The sequence below is a fragment of the Thalassophryne amazonica genome, chromosome 17, assembly GCF_902500255.1.
Source record: "Thalassophryne amazonica chromosome 17, fThaAma1.1, whole genome shotgun sequence".
Taxonomy (NCBI): Eukaryota; Metazoa; Chordata; class Actinopteri; order Batrachoidiformes; family Batrachoididae; genus Thalassophryne; species Thalassophryne amazonica.
Window position 1 is genome coordinate 52133877 of NC_047119.1, and position 26950 is coordinate 52160826.

A 26950-nucleotide genomic window follows, 5' to 3' on the forward strand; every position below is an offset into this window, starting at 1 on the left:
TATATATGTTAATGGTAGAATTCACATCGTGACTAAAAAAAGAAAGTGTCTTTTAATTTACTCTTTCTCATAATCATAAAGTACATTTTCTAATAATTAATCATCCACCTCATATCTGCTGTGGTGACCCTGAGTGAAAACAAAAGAGCAGCCGAAGGGACCTTCAATCATTTCAAATGTTAACTGATAACAGAGATATCAAACATTAACAAAGAAAAATTATTTTAAGATCAACACAACATGTGCTTTATAGAATGACATCTCAAAGAACATGTAAGGATATTTTTTAAGTAATAATGAGACATGCATGGGATCAGTTCTCGTGTGCTATCTGTTCTTTTTGATAATAAACATGCAAAATCACAAGTTATCTGATACAAACAATAAGACACAAGGATTTAACTTGTGACTGCAGTTTCATCCAAAAGTAGGAATAAATTAACATTACCTTGTTAAATTTTACCAAAAAAAGCATGCATTTTTCATTTTGAAATAAACTGAAATTTATTCTTTGACTATATCATCTTGCCTTCTGATGCATTTACTGTTTTGTAATGTATGTTTGCCTTGAAAATAATAACTATAATTTAAAAAGTGAGCTAGAACAAAAAAAAAGTAGTGAGATAGAACAAAAAATAATTGAATTTTTTGTTGTTGTTGTTGTTATTTGCAAATTTATTTACCTATTTGTGAGTACCAAAGGAGTTTTAAACATACTTCTGGGTAGTTTTTCACCTGAAAGTTGACACCAGCACCACCTGCAGATTCTCCAAAAAGGGTGATGTTGGCTGGATCTCCTCCAAATGAGCGAATGTTTCTGTGCACCCAGGCGATGGCGGCCTGTTGGTCCCATAGACCGTAGTTTCCTATCAACAATCACATCATATGCCATTAGCTACACATAGCTTTAAGGAAACGTCTTATAAAGTTTAGGAAATAAATGTGGCATAAATAACAGAAATCTTAAGGAAAATTTTTTGAAAATGTTTTCCTTTACTGCACCAAGGTGTTTATAGTTGTGTTGTGGCAATGGATGAACTTGGCAATTACCTGGTAAACTGGCATCTCCACTGCTTAAGAAGCCCAGAGTTCCCACACGGTATCCCACAGTCACCACGATGACGTTTCCTCTGTCTGCAATCTCCTGCCCACTGTACAGATAGTTATTTAAGAAGTTTGCTCCCATTGAGCCTCCAGCCAAGAAACCTCCTCCAAATATCCACACCATGACGGGCAGACCAGAGGACACTGGAAACCAGGAAAACAAGACTGTCACAGACTATGGGCCACCTCAATCATTGTCCTGCTTTGAAGTGCCACACCAGGTCTAACAGTGTGACTGCTATAGAAGCATTCTCTGCTTCACACAAGATCCAGATGAATGCTTCAACCTAGATTATGAATAGAATTGTATTGTAGAAGAATTTTTAGGTCCTTATTTGAACTATGATGAACTATCAAGTGTCCTGATCTGAACTGTATGTCCTCTGGCTGAACTAGCAGGTGTTCAACCCAAAAAAAGGGCTCTATCAGTCATTTGATCTGTCAGGGGCTTTCCAAGGCCTCTTAGGTGCTTTCCCGCAGGCCAGGTGCAGGGGCCTCAGGCCAGCTGCACCTGTGGCTGAAGGTCTTTTAAAAAAAATCAGTTGTAAATCCTTCAAGTTTTAATCGGAGCGTTTGTCACATTGAAATAATGGCCTAACACTTGCTTAGGGTTCACTAGAGGACGCTTCCAATAGAAAACCATGTTTTGGGAATAAAATAAATAAAAAAGTCGAAGGAGGAGCGATGCCCGCGGGTCTCCAATAAATAGATGAGCGCGGTTGTCACATATTCAGTCTCTCTAGAGGACTCAGTTTGTCTAAGCTCTGTGTCGAAGGCTTAAATAAACTTAAAAACTCTGTGCATTTTATCTTGCTTAAGGCTGAATTATTCCAAAGTGTTGTGTCCTTTTCTAGCAAATCACTTGCAATTAGTTTGTGTTATCTAAAAGAGGACATCCTGAGACGACCAAAAGAAGGACCACGACAGTATCCAACCCGTCTCTATATGATACTCTTCACCAGATGGGGATCTACCAGAACGCTACAGAATTTTTAATGACATCTTAAATGTCAGATTTTGGTTGGTTTTGGACCAACTTAGTGCTCTTGCATCACTCAATTACAAGTACCCTTGTTGTGTGTGTGTGTGTGTGTGTTTTTTGTTTTTTTTGTAGCACATCTCAGAAGAATGGGGGTTTGAGGTCATTAAGGTCCTCATCTTAGCTCTGATGAAGATAGATTAAATATTTGTAATCTGGATTCAGGTTCAGATATAGGTTTTTTTGGAGACTGACCAAGTCATACTAAAACTTCACATTATGAAATATTTTCAGGTCAACAAGAGACTTATATCTAAACATAAAGGCCACTTGTCTGTCTTTAAATGATAAAGATTGCATTTAGTTTTTAAATTGAGAATCTTGATCAGTATCATCTTGAAGGATGATCAAGCCCTGTGAGATTCCACATTAACCCTCTGGAGTCGTTCGATGTAGATACATGTCAAAGTCACGTGATCAAATCAAACGGTCCTCCCATCAAATTCCCCACACTTTCAGTTTCAGTTTGAATGTTTGTTGAAAGTGCAAACTTCAACCTATATAGCAGTTTTTAAATTTTGTTGATAGACCTAGTAAAACCTAAATAATGATTAATAATTTTCAGAAGGCTTTTTCCTGATTTATTATGGTAATGTGTGTGGAGCAGTTCTCTGTGCTGCGCTCATCTAGCATGCGCAGAAACGGGACTTCTCTCCCTCTTTTCTCTTCTCTGCCCAGAGCAATTACAAGGGGAAAGAAAACATGACTTTCCCTTGATCATTTGATGTTAAATCACAATCTAAACCAAACCAAAACTGATCATAAACCCTCATATTTTGTTGTGGATGCCCCACATTAAGCGCGCATGTGAACATCTTTCCTCATTCCTCTTCTGTAGCCGGGGGGGGGGGGGGGGGGTTACGTCTTCCCCTTCATCATTGGTGGAAAAACACAGGACATAAAAAACAATCAAAATTATCGATTCACCATGGATTGATCAATGACACCAGGTGAACTTGCTGCGGGGGAAAAAGTAATTAAAGACAAATGCTGCCTCCAGGTGGACAGCAGCAGGAATGAAAAGTATCAGGTCATTCCAATGTCCAATATTACATATCCAACACAAGTCAAAGAAGTCTTGTTTTGGGGACCTTGTGTACCTCATTTTTCCTACCATAGCCGTGAGCCCAACAGGAACAAGACTATTTTTAAAATGGTAAATAAATTTGTAGATCCTGTTCTCAATATGATTCTTCCTGCATGAGATGCCCTTCCACCAAAATTGTCTAAGGCAAACAGACACATTAAAAACTGAGACCATTACACGATAAATGGTCCAAACTCAACGTTAACATCCTTCTAGTGTCTGAATCTGGATCAAACAGAATATGAAGATGGACCAAGCCACAGCATCCTCCTACCTCAAGAAAAAGTTACAAATCAATAAGAGAAGTGTTGTGTGGGCCGCTGAAGAGGAGGTACTGCTGGCCCACCACCACCAGATGGCGCCCTGCTTGGAGTGCGGGCTTCAAGCACGAGAGGGTGCCGGAGCCACTGGGAGTGACAGCTGTCACTCTTCATCAGCACCAGCTGTCACTCAGTCAACTCATCACCATCTCCATAAAGGCCGGACTGCGACTCCTCCTCCTCGCCGAGAAATCAACTACCATTCAGGTAACTTCTCTGCTGACTTACATTAAGTAATAATCTGAACTTCTTTGCAGCCGTTGTCCTGTGGTGTGTCCTTATCTGTGGGATTGGCGTTTGGTGTGGACTGCGACGGCTTCGCCTCACACCCCAAACCAGATAAGTGGTTAAACAGGAGCTGCACGAGTGTGTGATTGGAGGTGGAGGTGCTCCCTCCTTAAAGAACACAGACTGTGGGATTACTGAGTGTGCGAACTCACACTCATCAATACTGTTTCTCTTCTCTGCCAGCAGTACCGGGTCTGACTGCTGAAGACAGTGGCCACCTGGGGCGCAGGGCTTGGCGGCTCCGGTGTTCTTCAGGTCCGTTGGTGGTAGAAGCTGTGTGGGATCTGGCTCTTCTCTCGCCAGACGTCTTCTATCTTCGAGCCTGCCCACACGTCACCTTGTGTATAATTGACATTCCACCATATTGTTTTTGTCTGTACTTCGTTGTGCGATTCACAACATTAAATTGTTACTTTTTGGCTTATCCATTGTCCGTTCATTAACGCCCCCTGTTGTGGGTCTGTGTCACGACACTTTCACAACAAGAAGAGGTAACTCTTAACAGTAAATATTTTCAATGAGAACACAAATCAGGAACCAGGAATACATGTTACTTTTTGTGGGACGTAGGACCAATACTTTTGACGTGGATGAAGAGCTTTTCTCATACTTTACCTGAGCTTCCATGAGGAACCCAGATGTTCAGGTACAGACAGTCCTCACTGCCTCTGTGATCATTCATCAACAGATTCACCTGAAGGCATCTCTTCCTGTACTCAGTGGCCTTCAGAACTCCTGATGAGACACACAATAAGTGAAAAGAGGCAGCAGGAACACAATTACAAGAACAATACTTAACTACACATTTATTCCTCTTAGAAGTCCCGCCCCCTACTTCTGAAGCATCCTCACGCCATTTACCAAGTTGGACATCTCTGTCACATCACTAAGCACAGTGACGACATGGCTGAGCGCAGCCATGACATGACTGAGCGCAGCGACAACGTGGCTGAGCGCAGCCATGACATGACTGAGCGCAGCAACGACGTGGCTGAGCACAGCCATGACGTGACTCAAAGCAAGAACGTGGTTGAGAGGAGCAACAGTGTGGCTGAGTGTAGCAAGAATGTGGCTGAGAGCAGCAACAGTGTGGCTAAGCGCAGCAAGAATGTGGCTGAGCGCAGCAACAACATGACTGAGAGCAGCAACGATGTGGCTGAGTGCAACGACGACGTGGTTGAGCGCAGACATGACAGGGCTGAGCGCAGCCATGACTGAACGCAGCCACGACGTGACTGAGAGCAGCAACAGCGTGGCTGAACGCAGCAAGACCAATGCGCCTGAAAACAGGAATAACTTGGCTGAGCGCAGCAACAACGTAGCTGAGAGCAGCAAGAACGTGGCTGAGCACAGCCATGACGTGACTGAACGCAGCCAAGACATGACTGAGAGCAGCAACAGTGTGGCTGAGAGCAGCTGCTGCACTCAGCCACGTCGTTGCTGCAGCAACAGTGCAGCTGAAAACAGGAACAACATGGCTGAGAGCAGCAACAATGTAGCTGAGCGCAGCAAGAATGTGGCTGAGAGCAGCAACAGTGTGGCTAAGCGCAGCAAGAATGTGGCTGAGAGCAGCAACAGTGTGGCTAAGCGCAGCAAGAATGTGGCTGACAGCAGCAACAGCGTGGCTAAGCGCAGCAACAGTGTGGCTGAGCGCAGCAAGAACGTGGCTGAGAGCAGCAATAAGACCATGAAGAAGCCGATACTGCAAACATCCTTTGGCAGCTCCAGCTGGCAGCTTCTTGCGCAAATTCATTATATATTTTTTCGTGACATCTTTAATTATACAACAGCTATCATTAAATTTCATCTACTTTTTGAGCTAATCAAGGTTTCAAAAATTTCCATTAGCTTAAAGACTCAAATAGAACAAGAAGTCCAAATGAGAAGCTGAAGGCGTCCACACACCGTCCCAGCCGGGGTGACGCTTTGGTTTCTCAAACCGTCCAGGAAAGTCAGCAAAGGGAATGCCTCTGAAGATGTCCATGTGACGACGGAAGCCAAGACGAATGTTCTGTCCTTCCACCATGCCACCCTCCGTCAACACCACGCCCAGCTACAGCCGGCCAAAAGCACAGAACATTGACATGGTGACAGGATGTCTACCCACAAATATACAGCAATGTGCAAACGTTTTAGACACGTTTTAGACACTTTTTAGACATATATATATATATATACGAAGTCTATTAGATAATAAACCGACCCTTTTATTTTTTTTTAACTATATGGATTTGAATGACGTGCGATTACACCAATCATGCTTGAACCCTCATGCGCATGCGTGAGTTTTTTCACGCGTCGGTGACGTCATTTCCCTGTGGGCAGGCCTTGAGTGAGATGTGGTCCCGCCCTCTTGGCTGAATTCCTTTGTTTCACACGCTGCTCGAGACGGCGCGCGTTGCTTTATCAAAAAATTTTCTAGTGGACACTATTCGAGAAATTAAGCTGGTTTTCAGTGAGAAGTTTAACGGCTGATGAGAGATTATGGGGTGTTTCTGTCGCTGTAAGGACTTCCCATGCAGCTTCCAGGCGCCGTCGTCGGCCTGTTTCGACCTGAAAACATCCTAATTTAAGGCTTAATTCACCCAGGACGTCGTGAGAGAACAGAGAAGATTCAGAAGAGGCCGGCATGAGGACTTTGTGCGGACATTCCACATGCGACTCTGCCCGCACGTTCTTTCATTACAAAATGTCCGTTAACAATGGAATGTCCAAATAAACTCCTCATGCCGACTTCTTCTGAAAGTTCTCTGTTCTCTGACGACTTCCTGGGTCAACAGAGCCTGAAATGTGGAAGTTTTCAACTTGAAACGGCGAGACGCTGCCGCCTCGAAGCGCAGATCGCCGTCAGGCGCCGTGGGCCGTCCTTACGGCGACACTACCAGAACAAAATCTCTCATCAGCCGTTAAAATTTTTACCAAAAACCAGCTGAATTTATCAAATGGTGTCCACTCAGTTGTGCCTTACAGTTTTGAAAAAAATTTTGATCAAACAAAGCAGCAGTCTCTGAGCCATTCCTAAACAATGAAAAAATCGACGAGAGGGTGGGCCACTCCTCACTCAAAGACTGCCCACAGGCGAATGACGTAACCGACAGGCGTGAAAAAACTCTCGCATGCCCACAAGGGTTCAAGCATGTCTGATGTAATCACACGTGATTCAAATCCATATGGTTTTTGAAAAGAATAATAAGGTCGGACACTTTTCTAATAGACCTCGTATATATAAAATTTAAATTTTTTGGTTGTTTTGCTTTCACCCTGTGATAGACTGGTGACCTGTCCATTTCCTTTGACTGAAATGAGTAAAGAAAATGAATGAACTTTTTACCTTCATCAGTGGGTTGGGAAAAAAATCCAAGTTCCAAAGTCTAAACATTCCCATTCCAATAAGAATGAAAAGCAATTTTTTGTCAAATGATTTTTTTTTAAGTAGATGACAGATTTACGAGTGTATTTTTTGGGGAAACCCAATAACTGTAGTGTACTGCCCTCAACATGACAACACAAAGACAGCTGTCAATCAATAGTTTAAGGGGGTGGGCCTGATTATATACAATTTTCTTAGCTTTCTTATGAATGTTGCAGAACATGTCAAAGAATGCATTTTTGAAAGTTACAACACACGAGCGTGTTGCCAGCGGGGATCTAGATTGGGTCGTGTTTATAAAATAGCTAGCTGACATTTTTCAAGGATGGTGATAAATTAAGAAAAGTTGGAATGGTGTGATTCCAGAATATTTTTAGAACCTTAGACCTCAACAACTGTAAATAGCTCAACCCTTTTATTTCCTGTTAATTATGTAGTTTTTGAATATTAATTTACTGTCTTAATGTATTTATAATTTGTTTAGGTTCTTGTTGTCATATATACATATAACTCGTATGCATTATTATTATTATTATTATGTTTTATTTTTACTTCTATTTTGTCATTTGATTTTTAAATGGACCACAATAGAAAGAAGTGTTTTCTGTTTCTGTGTCTCATCCATGAATTTTAAAGTATTTACAATTGTATTATGTACTTACATTGAATTTACTAAATAAAATCACTCGCCACGCGCACGCTTTCAATATAAGATGATTTACTGCCCCCTGCTGGAATGGCGTGTGAGTCCAGAAAGTATTAGTTCAACTTTTATTTGCTCACATTCATGCCATTTCATTCTTTACCTATATGCAGAAACATTTATCATGAACTGTTCCTTGTAACAAAAAATAAATAAATAAAAAATAAATCTGTTTGTTACCTCCATTCCAACCCCAACGCCGTTTCCTTGTCAAGACACCAAACATTAAATAAACAATTAACATTAACATGATTGTCTTACATTTCAGCAGTTACATTCACTTTTCTTTTTACTATATTCTCTCATAATTTTATCCTTATAGATCCTTTTGAATCTATGAAGATTTGCACATTTAAATTCTTCATTCAATGCATTCCAAAGTTTAACTATAAACACTAGTTAGCAACATCCATTGTTCCGTTTTCGCAGTTCATCCTTGACCCAAAATACATAACCACATCAAACGGCAAATGTCAGCTGTCCAGTTTCTCTGCGATCGAAGTTGCATGCACACACAGCTGCTATATGCAGGTGCTTTTAATTTGACAAAGTCGGTGGCAGAAGACATTAAAATCACAACACATTTCACTCATGGTACCAACAGACGTAATTCACTCATGGTAAGCGCAACATCAAACTTATCTAAACTGAATAAACCAACTGAGCTACAAAACACAATAAATCAATAACACTAACAACACTATTAAACTAACATGAACCACAATAACATTTAAAACTTCAAAACCCCAAACTCCCACTCGCTGTTTTGCAGTTGTGAATCTCGTGCTGTCTTGCAGTCTGTGACTCATGTGAGAGGTCAGTTTCAGCAGAGTTCCAGTTCAGGGCACAATGTAAACACACTTCGTGAAGTGTGGACAATAAGATAACATTGGGGCATGCCAGAAGTCCATCACAGGTGCTACACCTCCTCTAGCTACCCCTCTTAACTTGGAAGAATGTGTCAATCTCCTGTGAACTTGCTAAATCAACACCATCCACATCCTCGCTAGCCATTTTTAACATGCTTTGTGAGACGCCAGAACTCTGCAGTCGCCGCGGTGCATTCTGGGAAGAGCAGAGGGCTGGCAGGGGGATTATGGGAAACATTAAAGTGCCGAATGGTGCATTGTAACACAATGACCATTGATGATTACTGGTTAGCCAAAATTGCTAATTTCTTCAAAAAAATTTTGTCCTATCAACTTTCCATTTTTGCAGCGTTCTTCACTGACCTAAAACACATAAGCATACCAAACAGCAAATGTTAGCTCTCCTTGGTTTTGCGTAATTGAAGCCATACACATGCACACACGCACAGGTCACTTGGCTATTATAATACAGATTTTGCAATTTTATTGCTAAATGTAAAGACTTGCCTGTTTTACATTATTTTTCCAAAGTTTTAGGCACAGTAAAATTTCAAGTTGGCACATTCTGATGAAAAGTTCACATCTTTCATGATGAATATTCAGTTTGTACAGGATGTGCACGTCTCTTGCCCTGTGCACCCTCCCCACAACACCAACACACATGACTCCTAACTGGAACAAGCAGGTATAGAAAATGAATATTCTAAAATCTACTTTTGTTTTAACATGTGTACTGAAGCAATTAATGGTTGTAATTAAGAACATAAGTTTAATAGCGGAATTAGATTTTTTTTTTTTTTTACACTTTCACATCTTGAATTCTCTTTTTTGACACTGCAGAGTGACTCTGAAGGACACACTGGATTTCACTTGTAACCCTGTATTCTAAAGTAACTGTTGGCTGTGTTATCCAAATAACACTTACAGAGGTCGCAGAGGTCGCCTCTAGAAATGCAGCAATGGCAACCAAAATCCCCCATATCGCCATGGTGACAGGTTTGACAACCAAGTCGGCTGGCTTCCACACTTTTATAAAGGAGGCCCCTCCCTCAAACAGTAACAGACCAGTGTGCTTTTCTCACCCTTACATAACTAGCCACCTCACTGTGCAAATGTCCTAGGCACCCATGTGCTTCCATATGTATGTGTGTACTTTTGAAAAAACATCTTCATTAGTAAGAAGCCAAATTGCTGCAGCTTAAAACTAAATTGACTAAATGTTTCCACACTTGTCTTTAACAATCTGATAGCATTATTTCAATCATTCTAACACTGCAAAACACAGAACATACACTTCTCACAGAAAGATGCCAGGTGGGGTTTGAACCTACAACCTGCTGGCTGTCAGGTACTGGACCAACCTATAACTCACATCATGCAATAACTCCTTTATATATATATATATATATATAAATTATTCAGATTAACTGTCTACAGAGTTAACATTAAGGGCCCCATCATCGACTTGGTGTAAAGCAGCGTGCAGTGTAACACAAGTGTCCAACCAACACAGTTGTTGCTTTCAAGCCCAGTGTCCACATCACAACCTTGACAACTGCACGACAGCTGTAACACTTAGTTTCATAATCATTTTTCCTTCTACTTGTAAACTTATACATATGGAGCCTGAAGCTGTCCCTTTATTTTATTTACAAAGCATTCATGCAAAGACAGGATTGTTGGACTGTGAAGGGTACACCTGTTGTATCCTCCGTGGTCAGGGCACAGAAGGCTGCATTTCAAGGAGCCTTCAAAATGAGACGGCCTTGTTGTGCAACTTGTGACGGATACCATCAATGAAACCAGCCCCTGAATTGAGTTGCATTTATCTCTGTAAGATCACAAAATGGCCACCCCTCCCCAACCCCCAGCTCTGCCATACTAGTTGTTTGCAAACATTATAAAATCCAGATTGAAAACCTTAAATCTTAGCTGGACTTTGTTTTTCTGAAAATCATGTTGTAGAAAACTTCTGTTCATACTGTAGTGTACTGTTTGCCACCGATATTTCAAAAGCAACTTAAGTTTTTCTATCTCATGGAGACGGCTGGAGACTTCCATTAAGTTGACACAGCTGTTCAAATGGACTAAAAATCCCACAATCTCCCACTCCACCAGAGTAATATCCAAACGATTCCATCAGGTCCTATAATTAGACACAGTTGTAATACGTGGGGGTAAATCACAAAGCCTGCTTTCCCACTCTATGATTCTGTACTTCTTCGGAGTTGCTTGTATGTGGTTTGAACGTTTCTGTTCACTAGATCCATAATTAGCTGACATGGCTCATTTATGCAAATTGAACATTAATTCGAGAAAAATCTGCAGAGACTGGTGCAGGCTGGACAGATTCATTAAAGACAGGTGTCTTTAATATCCAATGTCGCTCCATCACACAGTGGCGCAGAACATTCTACACTGCAGGTTTCTGTACAGATCTGCCTGACCATGGAGAAAACTTGACCTACTGCATATTTTCCTCACATTCATGTGTGGTTGAGCTATGTGTGTGTCTGCACTTTAATAACTGAAAAGAACACTCAAAAACTACTCCAGTGTGACACAAAGCCGATACTTTTCTCTTCAAAACTGCTCAGAATGTTACATTTTTATTCCAACATTTAACTCACAAATTCATATTTATATTTTACAGAGAAAAGAAAAGTGCAGAGAACAATGACAAACGCTCAGGGAGCTCACAGTCAAAATGTCGTCTTGTCACATGTAATCCAACATTTCAGTCTCCATCTCATTTTCACTTCCCTCTGATGGCTGAAACTCATCATCATCCTCATCCTCCTCTTCTTCTTCATCCTCTTCCTGATCTTCATCCACAGCTCTCTCCGGGACGTCCATATTTTGACCAATCTGTCTCCGGCGAGTTAGTTTTGATAATTCTGTGGGGGAGGGGAGGGGGAGTTAGTTTAAGGTGTGTTTTAACATGGTTTATTTTCGGCTTTTTGAGAATGCCCATCCATACTGTAATTTTAACAGAGTTGTATCTGCAATGGGAGTGGCTACGAGATGTTTCCAAGCAGTGAGCTCCAATACTCAAAACACAGTAATATTCACCATGTATAAACAATTTATGTGCAGCAATTTTCTGTATCATTGTTACTTTGTGAGATTATCACAAACAAGATTTCATGTGTCCCGTTCAGGGTGTACCCCGCCTCACGCCCTATGACTGTTGGGATAGGCTCCAATACCCCCGTGACCCTTAATTGAAGTAAGCGGGTATAGAAAACGAATGATTTCTACTAGGGGTGCCGGGAAAAAAAAAAAATCGATTCACGTCCGGATTGCGATTCTTATTTATTACGATTCTGAATCTATCCAAAATGTCCAAGAATCGATTTTTAAAAAGCATTTTTTTTTAAACATTTTCTTACTTACTGGCTGCATGTACTCTTTGTCAGGCAACGGCCTCCATACTACAGCGTCCCCGCGAGGGGAGGGTCCAGCATGCTTCAAACATTCGTGAGCTGCAGCTTAGCATGGCGGACGAAGAGCTAATTCAGCCAGCACCGTCTTTGCTGAAGGCAAATGTTTGGGTGCATTTTGGATTTTATTATTTGCTGCATAAGAAGGAGCTTGACATGACTTATGCAGTGTGCAAAATCTGCAAAATGAAAGTCAAGTACTTCGGAAGCACTTCAAATCCGCAAGCCCACATGCTACGCCATCACCCGGAGCTAAAAGAGGGGAGTAGCGGTATCTGCCGACTACTGACCAGCGCTTCGCTAAACTGCCAGCCAACTCTGAACGAGCAAAGCAGATAAGTAAATTTACATCTAGAATCACTTGATTAACCTTGTAAAGCTGCATTTTCTTAAACATAAACATTTTTATATAAACAACATAAACAACAGTAATATAACTATTTCTCAGAGCTCTTTGAATCGAAATTCTATCAATAGTGACTGTGGCTAACAGGAACATCTTTCTTACTTGGTTTATTTGCTTCGATGACACGCTTTACCATCTCTGAGATTATGTTCCTCAATTTGTAGGTGGTACCAGGCAGGCACCAGCCATCTCGCTCGTCACATTCTGTTTCCTTCCCATCATTTTGACGAATCACTTGTCTGATGCTGAAAGCAGAACAAACATCCCACCCAAATCACAACACAGTCATTCTCCTGAAATAAATAAAATGAAAGTAATAAAAAAAAAAAAAAAACCTGATGATTTCAGATTTATTATATTAGTTATGTTAGCACATATTTATCACATACTGGATATTCTTGTTTTTATATATTTTATGAAAAAAAAAAAAAAAATATATATATATATATATATATATATATATATATATATACACACACACACACATATATATAGAGTAAGTCCCTTCGGCTGCTCCCTTGTATTTCACATGGGGTCGCCACAGCAAATCTGAGGTGGATCTGCTTGCCTAATTGGCACATGTTTATTGGCAGATACCCTTCCTGACACAACTCCACATTACATGGAGAAGTGTGGCAGGGGTGGGGTTTGAACTGGGAACCTTCCGCACTGAAACCAAATGCACTAACCACTTGGCCACCACCGCTGCTTCATATATATCAAACAAAACCACACACAAAGAAAATCAAGACCATTCAAACCCAAATCAAGATGCCCAATCAAGACTAAACTCTACACAAACTAACTCTTTATGATGTGACAAGGAAAAGAAAAACAGAGCACATATTTCTTTAAAGCAGAACAGCCTTTGGGTTTTTAAAGATTTAAGTCATAAAAAGAATAGGGGTGGTGGCCAAGTGGTTAATGCGCTTGGTTTCAGTTCAGAAGGTCCCGGGTTCAAATCCCACCCCTGCCACATTTCTCCATGTAATGTGGAGTTGCGTCTGGAAGGGCATCCGGCGTAAAACTTGTGCCAATTCAACATGCAGATCCACCTTGAATTTGCTGTGGCGACCCCAAGTGCAAACAAGGGAGCAGCCAAAGGAACTTACAAAGTCATAAAAAGAATGTTCTTTGGCACCACTATAATTTTATTCCTTAGTATTTAAATAATGGACTCAATATGATTTTGCCAATATGATCAAAATTCACAGTGTCTGGAAACATTTTAGAATTTCTCCCCCTGAAGGGGTGAAATTCAAGCGATCAGACACCATAACATACTTTGGTAATGACATCACAGATCATGTAAGGGATTTCTTGAATCTGTGTGAGGGATCCTGGGAAGGGCACGGCGACTTCTGATCTCAGTAAGGTAAGACTGCGTGATGTCAGCTGGCTGTTCGCTCAAACAAAATAAACAAAGATGGTGTAAAATGCTCAGAAACAGCTTACGTCTGCATAAATCTAATATGGTTCTCATATGTTTTGTAAAAGTTAGCAAGAAATGAACGCTTCTCAATCTAAAAACATTGTTTTTGAAACCAACACCTCTGAAGTGATTTACAAGACATCTTACGGATGTTAGCGTGCACGCCCCCAGAACGTGCATTAAGCAAAGGAGGTCAAAGGTCATCTCAAAACCTCACATGTGCACACACGCTTCCTCCTGTGGTTCTTCTGCACAATGGCATTGAAGGAAAAGACGATATTCACTATGGAATTCTCCCCCAAATAAACATCAATAAAATGAGCTGTAAATTTGCAACATGTTACAAAAATAAACCTACATTTTAATGTTTAGATTTGGGCAGAAACTAAATGTTGTCAGTTTTGTGAAATTTGAAAGGCCACACAGCTTTAAAGTTTATCATTCCATTGGTAAATCACACCACTACCAATAACACTGGTCCAAAAAAAAAAAAAAATTCTTGCATGGACTTTGAGAACTAATTTAGGGTAATTTTGGTCTGCTGAATCTGAGCTCAGATTTCCTCTATCACATCACATTTTTTCATCAAATATGTTTTCATATCTCAAAAACGTGATGTGACTGGTAAAAACTAACACCACATTTGGATTGAGCACCTCCAAATTACCCAAAAATCAATTGAAAAAAATCCATGCAAGAAAAATTGTGTTGACAAGCGTTATTATTTCATTCAATGGATTTTGACAACTTCCACGAGAGTATCAAATGTACTTTTAACTTCATGAACACAGTGAGTGTAAATACAGCAAACTTGGCCACTGGTCTCTCAGTGGGGATAAATCATCCAGTTCAAATCCAACACTATGGCTACAACAGTGCACAAAAATTTCAATAAATTTAAAAATTATAACTTTTCTACTTGATCAGTTAACTTCACTCTACCCTTTAAAAATGTTAGGACTTCCAGGTCACATCATTCTAGTACTTGACTTTTGTTAATTCCAGCGGTAACCAGACCAAACAGTTGTGCAGCCTATGTTTCATGGAATACTTTTATGTGACCTTCCAATGTGACGAGGTGCAGAGATTCTAGCAAAGGCTGATAGTTAATTCACAGCAGTTAAATTTGGGAAACAGCATCATTTCACATGTTATTAAGATGGATCCTGAGTTAAAGACAACACAAGTAACGCAAGTCTCATTACGTACACATACAGAACTACTGAAGGTCAAAGTAAACGCACACTCAGCACTGTGACGTACCTTTCCACGTCTAAATCACAAAGCTGATAAAACATCTGTCTGTGAGGAGGCAGCATGCCCTCTCTGAAAATGTAGGATGATTCCTGCAGATGCAAGGTGAAGAAGAGTAATATTAATTTTGGGAAAAAGCTAGTCGGAAATATGGTCAGTGAGATTATGGGTCCACAAAACTCTCCATAATTAATATTACTGCAAATTCAGCTGTGACATCCTGGGCTCATGTTGGCATCTTTTAATTGAACATATACATCTGTTCCAAGTTGCTTCTGAAGCTGCTAAACAGAATTCTTCAGGTCATTAAGCCCACTGTTGCTCATTTACGTCCATGTTATTACCAAGATCAAATAACGATCCGTCGTCCAACATGCATGTACTGATCTTTCACCAACCTTCAGCTGGAATTTTGCAGGAATCATCTCTTGACAACCCTGTTGATCCGGAAGCTCCATCACATTTGGTACCTGAGGAACTAAGAAAAATAAAAAAATACAAGCACAGAACTTATTTTTTTAGATTACATTTCTTGCGCTCAAGAATCAGTTGGTACAAATGTCACTTCTTGTGTTTTATTTACAACTTTAAGTTGTGCTTGGCAGAAGAAATTCCATCCTTTCTTTCATCCATCCGGCAAACTTTCATACCTTGAAGCTCAAGAATTGTAAAACTCTCAAAACCTAAATTTTTATACGTGAATCAAGGATTTCAAAGCTCTATGCGCCAAAAAAAAAAAAAATAAAACATGCATTTCTGACTTTTTTTTTTACTGAATTTTGGGTTTTAAGTAGGAAATGTAACAGAAGCCCTATTTTTGTGCTTTTGATTGTAGTTCAGCTTTTTAAATTTGTTACTGGTTGTACAGTCTTACATTTTACAAAGAACTGTGTGCATTGTAAGCATATCAGATTTTCAAAAGATTTTTTAAAGATAAATTATACTTTCTGATATTGTATTGCCGAATATTTGTGTCTCGGATAAATAAGTCATCTTCTGCTGAATAAGAACATAAAGAGCACCTGCATAAATTCACCTGCTTTATTGAGTGTGATCTGTAGGCTGTAGTTGAGTGAACTCCTCTTAGCTTTCACTGGCATGTCAGACAATGTATACCCTAAAGGTGGAAAAAAGGGAGACAGGTTGCTTGTTAAAAAGAAAAAAAAAAAAACCCTCACCTCTGATACCATTAAACTGTGTTGTGGAGCAAATGTTTCTACATCAATGTACTTTAATTTCTTGAACAATAAACAAAACATATATTGTACAAGAGTGGACAAGCCCCAGACCAGTAAAATATTACTGTGATACAGACAAGAACTCAGAACTTTTCTGACCTCCTACTTTAAAAAACACAACTTTAACACAGTTAACATCAGAGGTTTTAATAGAAACTCAAAATCCATCAACATAAGCATCAGAGATTCAACTGCACTTTTTTTTGGCACAATTCAAAAATGTTAATACAGTATAACACTTGCTAAGTCAGAAATTATACTTTTTTTTTTTTTTTTTAAGTTACAAATTCTTTTAGGCAGCACAGTGTTTTGGTGGTTAGCACTGTTGCCTCACACCAAGAAGGTCATGGGGTCAATTCCCACCTGTGGCCTTTCATGTTCTCCCCGTGTTTGTGTGGGTTCCCTCTGGGTGCTCCGGCTTCTTCCCACATCCAAAGACATGCAGATTGGTTAGATGGACTGGAAACTTTAAATTGTCTGTCGGTGTGTGTGAGGGGGTGAATGTGTTTTTCTGTCTATATGTGGCCCTGCAACAGACTGACATCCTGTCCAGTGTGTGCCCCGCCTCACGCCCTATGACTGCTGGGATAGGCTCCAGTCCCCTGTAACCCTTAACCTAAGTAAGCAGGTATAAAAAAAATTAATGAATGAAAGAAAAAGATTGAATAAAAAAAAAATGGGGACGCCACATGTGTTGCAATCTCTCGTCATAACTTTTTGTTCTTTCCTTCCTCTTCTGTCTGCCTCAGACTGAAATTCAGTCAAAAATTCACTGAATTTTTGGCATACGACAGAGAATTTATTTTTTTGCAACTTTTAAACAAGACACGTCACAACTTTACAAATTTGGTTGCTTTTACATTGTTCGATCACAGACTATAGAACATCTGAGAATCTTTTTACGGTTTCAGGATATGACAAAAAAGTTTAACTGCAGTGATTATATTTCATGAAAACACATCTTAACCTGCCACTGGGTTCTGTAGCTCAGTGGTTTAATGATGACCTTCTTTAAAAGTGATTTAAAAACTGCAGCATCCAGCCAAACACCAGCCACACATACAAAAGGAATTACTCATGAATTGCAGGGTACAGGTTTTTGAACCAGAGTTGAAGCTTTTTTCACGAGTCCGAACAGGCAGCCTGCAGAGGCCTGTGATTGACGAGTTCTGCACGGCTGATTTCAGGTTGCAAATCTATCATAATGCCTGCTTGAAAAACCCATTTGCAAATTTGATGCCAGCTTTACCATCCCTCCTGTTGCAGCGGATCCTGTAGTCCAGCATCTGGTATATCTTAGACTCAGTGGTCTTTCGTGGGTCATAGCCGAGCCTCACCCACAGACTTCTCCATGGTCCTGTCAACTGCAGGCAAAAAACAAGAAGAAAAAAGGTACAAGTTCATGTTCAGAGGTAAAAATGTTGTTTATCCCATAATTTCATTTGATTACATTGGTGATTTACTAATTCTCCTCAAAATTTAATTAGCTTTTCTCTTATACAAGTCCCACCCACTTGCTCAAATTTTAATCAAACCTATTCATGACGTTTTGAGCATCGATGTCCTGCTGACAGACAAAGGACACTGAAAACATGACCTCCATAGAGGAAGAGCAACTACATAGTTTTTCTCTGTTTACCAGGCAGAGTCTGAGCCTCCAGCTCACCATGTAATAAGCAACGACGGGCAGCAGCAGCTTCAGTTTTTCCGGGTGGATGTTCATGTTGGCCTTGACTCCGTTCCGAGACCAGATGGGCCGGCTCTCAAACATCTCCATGCAAAACGTTTGGTTTGAGATAAGATAAAACACACAGGGGAAAAAAGGCAGGTTTGACATGTGCCCATGACTTTTTTTTTCTTTTAATAACACAATTCACTTATTTAGGAATAATAAAAATATAACACAATGCTAAAATACCCTCGGCCATATGAGCATACCAATAGAAAACAGAATGTGACCTTTTGACCTCTTAAAATAAGTCAAGCTTAGCCATCGTTGACCTTGTCCAAGGTCTGTCTCCTAAGAATGTACCCTGTGAATTTGAAAGCCCTGGCAGGAATAGGAATGGACTTATGCTGAGCACAGACAGACGAACAGACAGATGGACGGATGCAAAGTCTTTGCAATACCAGATGTCCATATTTTTGTGTTGGGTAAAAATTGATTATGATGGCTTGGAAGGAGCAGTGAGCAAAAATAATCAAAAATGTATATCTCCCTTGTTCCTGGCTGATGTTACCTTTCTTACATGTTCTTCATTCCGTTTATCAAAGTCATTCACGCTGATTCGTTCCCAGTTGGCTCTGGCTGCCCCGAGGCACTCTGAGGGCACGGTGGCGTCGGTGAAGCTGACAAAGATGGCGTTGTGAGGGCGGCGAGCACGATTCAACCCGATCACGTTTTTCTTAAGGATGGATGCTTGGCTACAAACACAAAAGCAAAGTGTCAAAACAAAAACAACGACAAGGAAACTGGAAGAGCACATTCCTCTGCCAGCACCCCAAGTGCTCCAACAGGTGCCTATTCTCTTGTGAAAATTATTATTATTTTTTTATCTGTTTGGATACATTTGAAAATGTATATTTATGTATCTCTGTAAGCATTCATGGTTTTACTTTTTTCCTGTTTCTTTAACATTGCAAAATAGGACATTTTTTAGATATACGAGGTCTATTAGAAAACTAACCGGCAGTTTTATAAAAAAAAACAAAAAACAAACAAAAAAAACTATATGGATTTGAATCACGTGCGATTACACCAGACATGCTTGAACCCTCGTGCGCATGCGTGAGTTTTTTCACGTGTGTCGGTGACGTCATTCACCTGTGGGCAGGCTTTGAGTGAGCACTGGTCCAGCCCTCTCGGCTGAAATCCTTTGTCTGAGAAGCCGCTGGAGACGGCGCGCGTTGCTTTATCAAAATTTTTTCAGGACCTGTGAAGGATATCCGAGTGGACACTATTCGAGAAATTCAGCTGGTTTTCGGTGAAAAGTTTAACGGCTGATGAGAGATTGTGGAGTTTCTTTCGCTTTAAGGACAGCTCACAAAGCAGATCGGCGCGGCGCGGTCGGAGGTGGCGTCCGTCTGGCTGTTTCGAGCTGAAAACATCCTAATTTCAGGCTCTGTTCACCCAGGTTGTCGTCAGAGAACAGAGAAGTTTCAGAAGAAGTCGGCATGAGGAGTTTATGCGGACATTCCACTGTTAAAGGAGATTTTGTAATGAAAGAACGTGCGGGCAAATTCGCCGAGTCGGTTCCGTGACGACGACGCAAATCCGTGTGCGCTGCGACAGGAAAAACACCTCCGTGTTGAAAACCATTTGTAAAATTCAGGCGGCTTTTGATGGCTTTCAACAAGTGAGTATTTGAGAAATTGTTTAACAGCTGGGCATGTTCCAACTTGTCTGTTAAGGTTTCCAATGGAGGTGTTTTTCCTGTCGCGACCCCCTTGCAGTCGGGTCCGGCCCGACATGCCACCTTTTCCAGAATTTTAGAGCAAAATGATGGATTTGATATTGGTCTATAGTATTTCAATATACTAGGGTCAAGATTAGTAAGTAATGGTTTAATCACTGCAGATATGAAACGCTTAGGAACAGATCCAGAGGTTAATGAGAGATTAATCATTTCCAGCACAATCGGCCCAAGATCACAGATGCTTTTGGAGAAAAAAATTAAGCGTATGTCAAATGTCATTATTGATTTTCACCACAGATAGACATCAAGGCATGGAAGACTCCACTGAATTTTGGAGGTGATCCAGATGCAGATTCTGGATCAAGTTTCACTTTATATAGTGTTTTAAGGATGACGTCAAAACTGCTTCACGGATTTTTACCAAATTTGCACCACAGATAAATATTAGGGCATGGAAGATGCCACTGAATTTTGGAGGTAATCCGGATCCAAATTGGCAGATGTCAGAAAACTCTGATTGCTCTGTTTTTTTTTGTTTGTTTGTTTTTTATATTCCTGCATCCACGCCATAATCAGGTCGACCAAACATTAATGGGAATGGAGCTGAGAAAAACAGGATTCAGAGAAACTGTGCTGCACTGTAACAATTATAAAATAACCCTTTAAGAATAACATTTTTTATATAATTTTCCTTGATTTTATGCTACTTGTTAGATTCACATGAACTATGAACATACTTACAAAATTAACAAAAATCTAATCATACAAGCTCCTAAAGAAAGCCAAATAAAAAAAAAAACAAGAAGACTTCCTTTTTAGCCCTGCGACAGACTAGCGTCCTGTCCTGGATGTACCCCGCCTCGCGCTCTATGACTGCTGGGATAGGCTCCAGCCCCCCGCGACCCTTAATTGGACTAAGCGGTAGAAGATGGATGGATGGATGGATGGACTTCCTTTTTAATGATCAGCTACAGGGCAGATGTACAATAAATATAAAAGGGAAAAAAAAAATCTGATAATTAGATGTACAAAAACAAAACTTTACAATAAGGTACATTAATTGACAGTTCATGTATTGTATTAAGTGCAACCTAATAGTAAGTCCCTTTGCCCACTCCCTTGTTTGCACTTGGGGTAGCCACACCTAATATGTTCATTAATAATGAGTTGAGTATATAAATGATTAAATCAGAAAAAGTATTATATTTATTTATTCAAAATTAGATTAATTAATTAAATTAATACCTCACTTAACATGAACACTATATAAATGATACTAAACACAGTTAAGCCTTAATACACTGCTACTTATTACTGTGTTAATTAATGTACCCTTATTGTACACTGCCACCAACATGTTTGTCATATTTTTCTCTTGAAGAAAATTTGCAGATGACTCACTGATTGAGTGTAATTTTTTTAAAGCATTTTTGTTTAATTCAAGTCCTGAATTTCAATATTAGCCACATGACAAAGGTGAAAAAAAATGTCTATTGAAGTTTTTTCATGACACTCTCAGTAACTGTAATAAATAATCAGATTTTAAGTCATGCAGACATTTTGAACAATAATCATAAGCAGGCAAACTGGTAGCAAGAAAAATAATGCAGAAGAAAACAAAGAAACAAAAACCTTTCAGGCTCATGTGACTGATTTCCCACAGCGCTCTCACTGACCCGTGACTGGTGTCAGGCCGGTAGAAATAATCCACAGGACTGTCAAGACGTGAGAAGATAGCCGGGGGAAGGAAATACGGCATGGACTGATGAAAGAAGTCCTGATTTTCTGATTTTCTGAGGATAATTCTGTCATACAAAGACGTGGATTTTCCATCTTGTGAATGCACAGCGAGACACTGAAAGTCAGCCAGCCCTGCAAAGAACAAATTAGAAGCACATAATATTGCATTAAGCACAAAATTGGACTCTGTTCAGGTATAAACCAGCACAGCTACATTTTCTGGGACTTTCAATTTAACCTTGGAATTTGTACGTTGTTCCGATCACTCCAAGTATCTCCATGTGCATCTGAGCATCCTTCGGGTCATTTTTTCGCACCCGCCGCCGCACTCGTAAGAGGAGGTTGGTGGATGAGAGCCGGTTCCCAAACAGACAATGACAGAACGGGTCCTGAGGTCTGTATCGCAGCTCCAGTCGCTTGTTGGGATTAGTGTATGTCTGTGGAATTAACAGGAAGACGCGCTGACAAATGTGACCACATTTTAAAATGCTAGTACTAAGTCTGGACTATGTCCCTGAACCTTACAATGGACTTGTGGGTTTTCCATTCGTTCCAACACTATAAGAAGTCAGGAAAAAAAAAATTGTGGCAGTCAGTAACGGTTACTTTTTTAGACCAAGCAGAGGGAAAAAAATATGGAATCACTCAATTCTGAGGAAAAAAATTATGGAATCATGAAAAACAAAAGAATGCTCCAACACATCACTAGTATTTTGTTGCAGCACCTCTGGCTTTTATAACAGCTTGCAGTCTCTGAGGCATGGACTTAATGAGTGACAAACAGTACTCTTCATCAATCTGGCTCCAACTTTCTCTGAATGCTGTTGCCAGATCAGCTTTGTAGGTTGAAGCCTTGTCATGGACCATTTTCTTCAACTTCCACCAAAGATTTTCAATTGGATTAAGATCCGGACTATTTGCAGGCCATGACATTGACCCTATGTGTCTTTTTGCAAGGAATGTTTTTACAGTTTTTGCTCTATGGCAAGATGCATTATCATCTTGAAAAATGATTTCATCATCCCCAAACATCCTTTCAATTGATGGGATAAGAAAAGTGTCCAAAATATCAACATAAACTTGTGCATTTATTGATGATGTAATGACAGCCATCTCCCCAGTGCCTTTACCTGACATGCAGCCCCATATCATCAATGACTGTGGAAATTTACATGTTCTCTTCAGGCAGTCATCTTTATAGATCTCATTGGAACAGCACCAAACAAAAGTTCCAGCATCATCACCTTGCCCAATGCAGATTCGAGATTCATCACTGAATATGACTTTCATCCAGTCATCCACAGTCCACGATTGCTTTTCCTTAGCCCATTGTAACCTTGTTTTTTTCTGTTTAGGTGTTAATGACGGCTTTCATTTAGCTTTTCTGTATGTAAATCCCATTTCCTTTAGGCGGTTTCTTACAGTTCGGTCACAGACGTTGACTCCAGTTTCCTCCCATTCGTTCCTCATTTGTTTTGCTGTGCATTTTCGATTTTTGAGACATATTGCTTTAAGTTTTCTGTCTTGACGCTTTGATGTCTTCCTTGGTCTACCAGTATGTTTGCCTTTAACAACCTTCCCATGTTGTTTGTATTTGGTCCAGAGTTTAGACACAGCTGACTGTGAACAACCAACATCTTTTGCAACATTGCATGATGATTTACCCTCTTTTAAGAGTTTGATAATCCTCTCCTTTGTTTCAATTGACATCTCACGTGTTGGAGCCATGATTCATGTCAGTCCACTTGGTGCAACAGCTCTCCAAGGTGTGATCACTCCTTTTTAGATGCAGACTAATGAGCAGATCTGATTTGATGCAGGTGTTAGTTTTGGGGATGAAAATTTACAGGGTGATTTCATAATTTATTCCTCAGAATTGAGTGAGTCCATATTTTTTTCCCTCTGCTTGGTCTAAAAAAGTAACCGTAACTGACTGCCACAATTATTTTTCCTGATTTCTTATAGTGTTTCTTAAAGCCAGAAAATTGCCATTTGAAATGACTTTAGTTTTGTGTCATGTCTGTGATCTGCTTTTTTTCTACAAAATTAAACAACTGAATGAACATCCTCCAAGGCCGGTGATTCCATAATTATTGCCAGGGGTTTTATTATTGTCACCTCCCCCTAAATTTAAAGGAACTGATTCTGTACCCGGGACAGTCCAGTGATTAAACGTGGGCTTCAGACCAGAGGATCCTCAGGTGAAAACCAAGTCAGTGTCGTGAGTGCCTTGCATGGCAGCACCCTAACGTGTGTCTGTGTGAATGAGGCATAATTGCAAAGCACTCTGAACTTCGGATGGAGATGGAAAAGCGCTATATGGGTTGGTGCGGAGACACATCGCCTAAAGGAAATGGGATTTACATACAGAAAAGCTAAACGAAAGGCATCATTAACACCTAAACAGAAAAAAACAAGGTTACAATGGGCTAAGGAAAAGCAATTGTGGACTGTGGATGACTGGATGAAAGTCATATTCAGTGATGAATCTCGAATCTGCATTGGGCAAGGTGATGATGCTGGAACTTTTGTTTGGTGCCTTTCCAATGAGATTTATAAAGATGACTGCCTGCCTGAAGAGAACATGTAAATTTCCACAGTCATTGATGATATGGGGCTGCATGTCAGGTAAAGGCACTGGGGAGATGGCTGTCATTACATCATCATTAAATGCACAACTTTATGTTGATATTTTGGACAATTGAAAGGATGTTTGGGGATGATGAAATCATTTTTCAAGATGATAATGCATCTTGCCATAGAGCAAAAACTGCAAAAACATTCCTTGCAAAAAGACACATAGGGTCAATGTCATGGCATAGGGTCAATGTCAATGAGCAGATCTGATTTGATGCAGGTGTTAATTTGGGGGATGAAAATTTACAGGGTGATTCCATAATTTTTTCCTCAGAATTGAGTAATTCCATATTTTTTTCCTCTGCTTGGTCTAAAAAAGTAACCGTTACTGACTGCCACAATCTTTTTTCTTGATTTCTTATAGTGTTTCTTAAAGCCAGAAAGTTGCCATTTGAAATGACTTTAGTTTTGTGTCATGTCTGTGATCTGCTTTTTTTTTCTACAAAATTAAACAACTGAATGAACATCCTCCGAGGCCGGTGATTCCATAATTTTTGCCAGGGGTTGTAGTACCAGAGGGTGCTCAGGTAAAGTCCGAGGCAACCCATAAAGGCAATCCATTTACCATACATCAAGAGTGTTACACCCTAACGAGCAAATGTGTGCAGAGTGTGTGTATGTCGTTGAACAGCATAAGTCGAAGTGTACTTTGTACCTTTTTTTTTTTTTTTTCGTAGTTACACAGCGGCGGATCACAGTTTTAGTCTGCTCACCTTGGACACCGTATGTTCACCTCCCAGAGTTTCCAGCATCTTGTCCACACTGGTGAACACCGCCGGGTATTCCACGCACACCAGCCGGTTGTCCCGCAACTCCACCGCTGACGAGCTGCCGGGAACAGCCGCTTCTTCGGGTTGACACGAGATATCCAGCTCCCGCAATGTAAAGTCCACTTTAAACTCTTTCGAATCCTCCGCCATGCCAGATTTAGTCATAAATATTACTCAGCAAGCGTTTGTTACTCCAAGAATTATACGGTACCGCTTCTGAAGTTCTTGCACTGTCTGCGTACAAGCGCAAAATATCGCCGGGCGGAAACGGAACATATGTAAATGGTTCCACAAAATAAATAAATAAATTAAAAAATTGTCTCAAGAAACACTTTTGCATGGATGCTTAGGATGAAAAAAACCACAACAATCCAAAGTCTTGGCAAATTAAAAGACAGCAACTATTCGCGGAGAAGCGGAAGGGGGGGGTAAATTTCTTTTGTGATCTCATGCCGTATGGCATGTTGTACCATCCTGTAGTATATACAGAATATAACAACACAATAGTTTACAAATATCTTAAAGTAAATAAATATGAAATTGGTTACTGGATCCTTAAACTCTGGACATAATAAACTCTGCATGGTGGATCCTTGATCCCTGGACATAAACAGAAATAAAATCTGTTAGTTTTTGTCAAAAGCATTTCCTTTCAGACATTATTATTGGCATGAATGTCTTTCCATACCTATGAGCTGAGCTCTTGCAGCTGTGCTGCAGGTCAGGTTTATAAAGAATGCCAGACGTCTCATTTTTGGGAGGAAAAAACGTTCTAGTCGATTGTAGATTATTGTCTGTATTGCGACGTTTGTAAGAGATGTTTATTTAAAGCGGCGATTCGTTTTGAAGTTATTAATTCCGAGCGGACAGAGTCAGAGAGCCGCGCAGCGTTTGAAGCTCGTTTCTCGACTGCAACATGACAAGAGTCCCAGTTCGTGGCTTTAATCCACACAAAAATGACTCATGATATTTTAGTGGCTTTCAGAGGGGTTAAGAAGCGGACTTACCGCTTCTGAAGAGCACCGAATCAAAGAACCACGAGCCATTGAATCGAAGCATTGCTTCGATTCAATTCGTTTCGATTCGATGCTTCGATTCACGCTTCAAACTGAAGTCGCATTGCAGACGCTGTATTTGAAAATCGTAACGGTCCAAAATAAGCGTAACGGGCCGTAACGCAAGTTTGCGCTAGCTAGAACCCTGAATACACCACTATTTTATGATAGGTTTCTCAGCGATTTGGAATTTTTCTGCTAAAATGCCATTTCGGATTTGAGGAAATAAAAATTAATGTTTTGCTAGTTCTTTTAGACGGCGAGATTTTGCAAAAAAAAAACGGAAATCCGTCCAAAGACGGCGAATAAGCATCCATGCTTTTGTTATATCGTGAGGTTATTCGATTGAATCAGAGTCAGAGTCGTGTCTTTAGATTGTTTTCATACAATACTAAAAACACAGATTCCCATAATGCCATGCGATTATTAACTACGGATGTCAGCATGGGACAGTATATTCCGCCTTGCTGTTTAAAATAACCATCTTAAAATATCAAATAAACATAAGCACGTATAAGGCATGTCCAATACTCGCTTTTGGAAATTCATTACATGACAAAAAATCAGTTATTGAGTGAGCAGGTTGATAAGTGATTATTTTCTTTAAAATAAATCAAATGGAATGTTTGGAAAGTTCGCACTGATCAAGGAAAATAACCCATCAAACATCAGTTCAGTCACCATCCTGGGGTGCCTAAAAGTTTTATACACTACTTATGATGATGAACAAGATGGGAAACTGAATGAGTCTATGCATGTGTAGACCACAGGATGGCGCT

General features: G+C 40.1%; 2 protein-coding genes across 2 annotated transcripts; both read right to left on the reverse strand.

Annotated features, from left to right (window-relative positions):
* Positions 1-587: 587 nt before the first annotated feature.
* Positions 588-9906, reverse strand: cel.2 (carboxyl ester lipase, tandem duplicate 2). The gene is made up of 6 exons (XM_034191802.1): positions 9706-9906; positions 5744-5891; positions 4454-4573; positions 1051-1248; positions 718-866; positions 588-599 (listed from the first exon to the last, which is right to left on the reverse strand). The coding sequence occupies exons 1-6, from the start codon at positions 9766-9768 to the stop codon at positions 588-590; spliced, it is 690 nt and encodes a 229-aa protein (XP_034047693.1). The 5' UTR covers positions 9769-9906.
* A 1471-nt stretch (positions 9907-11377) lies between these two features.
* On the reverse strand, positions 11378-25347 carry gtf3c5 (general transcription factor IIIC, polypeptide 5). The gene is made up of 11 exons (XM_034192660.1): positions 25060-25347; positions 21948-22146; positions 21646-21841; positions 18794-18977; positions 18220-18324; positions 17803-17917; positions 16352-16432; positions 15714-15793; positions 15325-15407; positions 12732-12874; positions 11378-11677 (listed from the first exon to the last, which is right to left on the reverse strand). The coding sequence occupies exons 1-11, from the start codon at positions 25279-25281 to the stop codon at positions 11499-11501; spliced, it is 1587 nt and encodes a 528-aa protein (XP_034048551.1). The 5' UTR covers positions 25282-25347; the 3' UTR covers positions 11378-11498.
* Positions 25348-26950: the final 1603 nt, after the last annotated feature.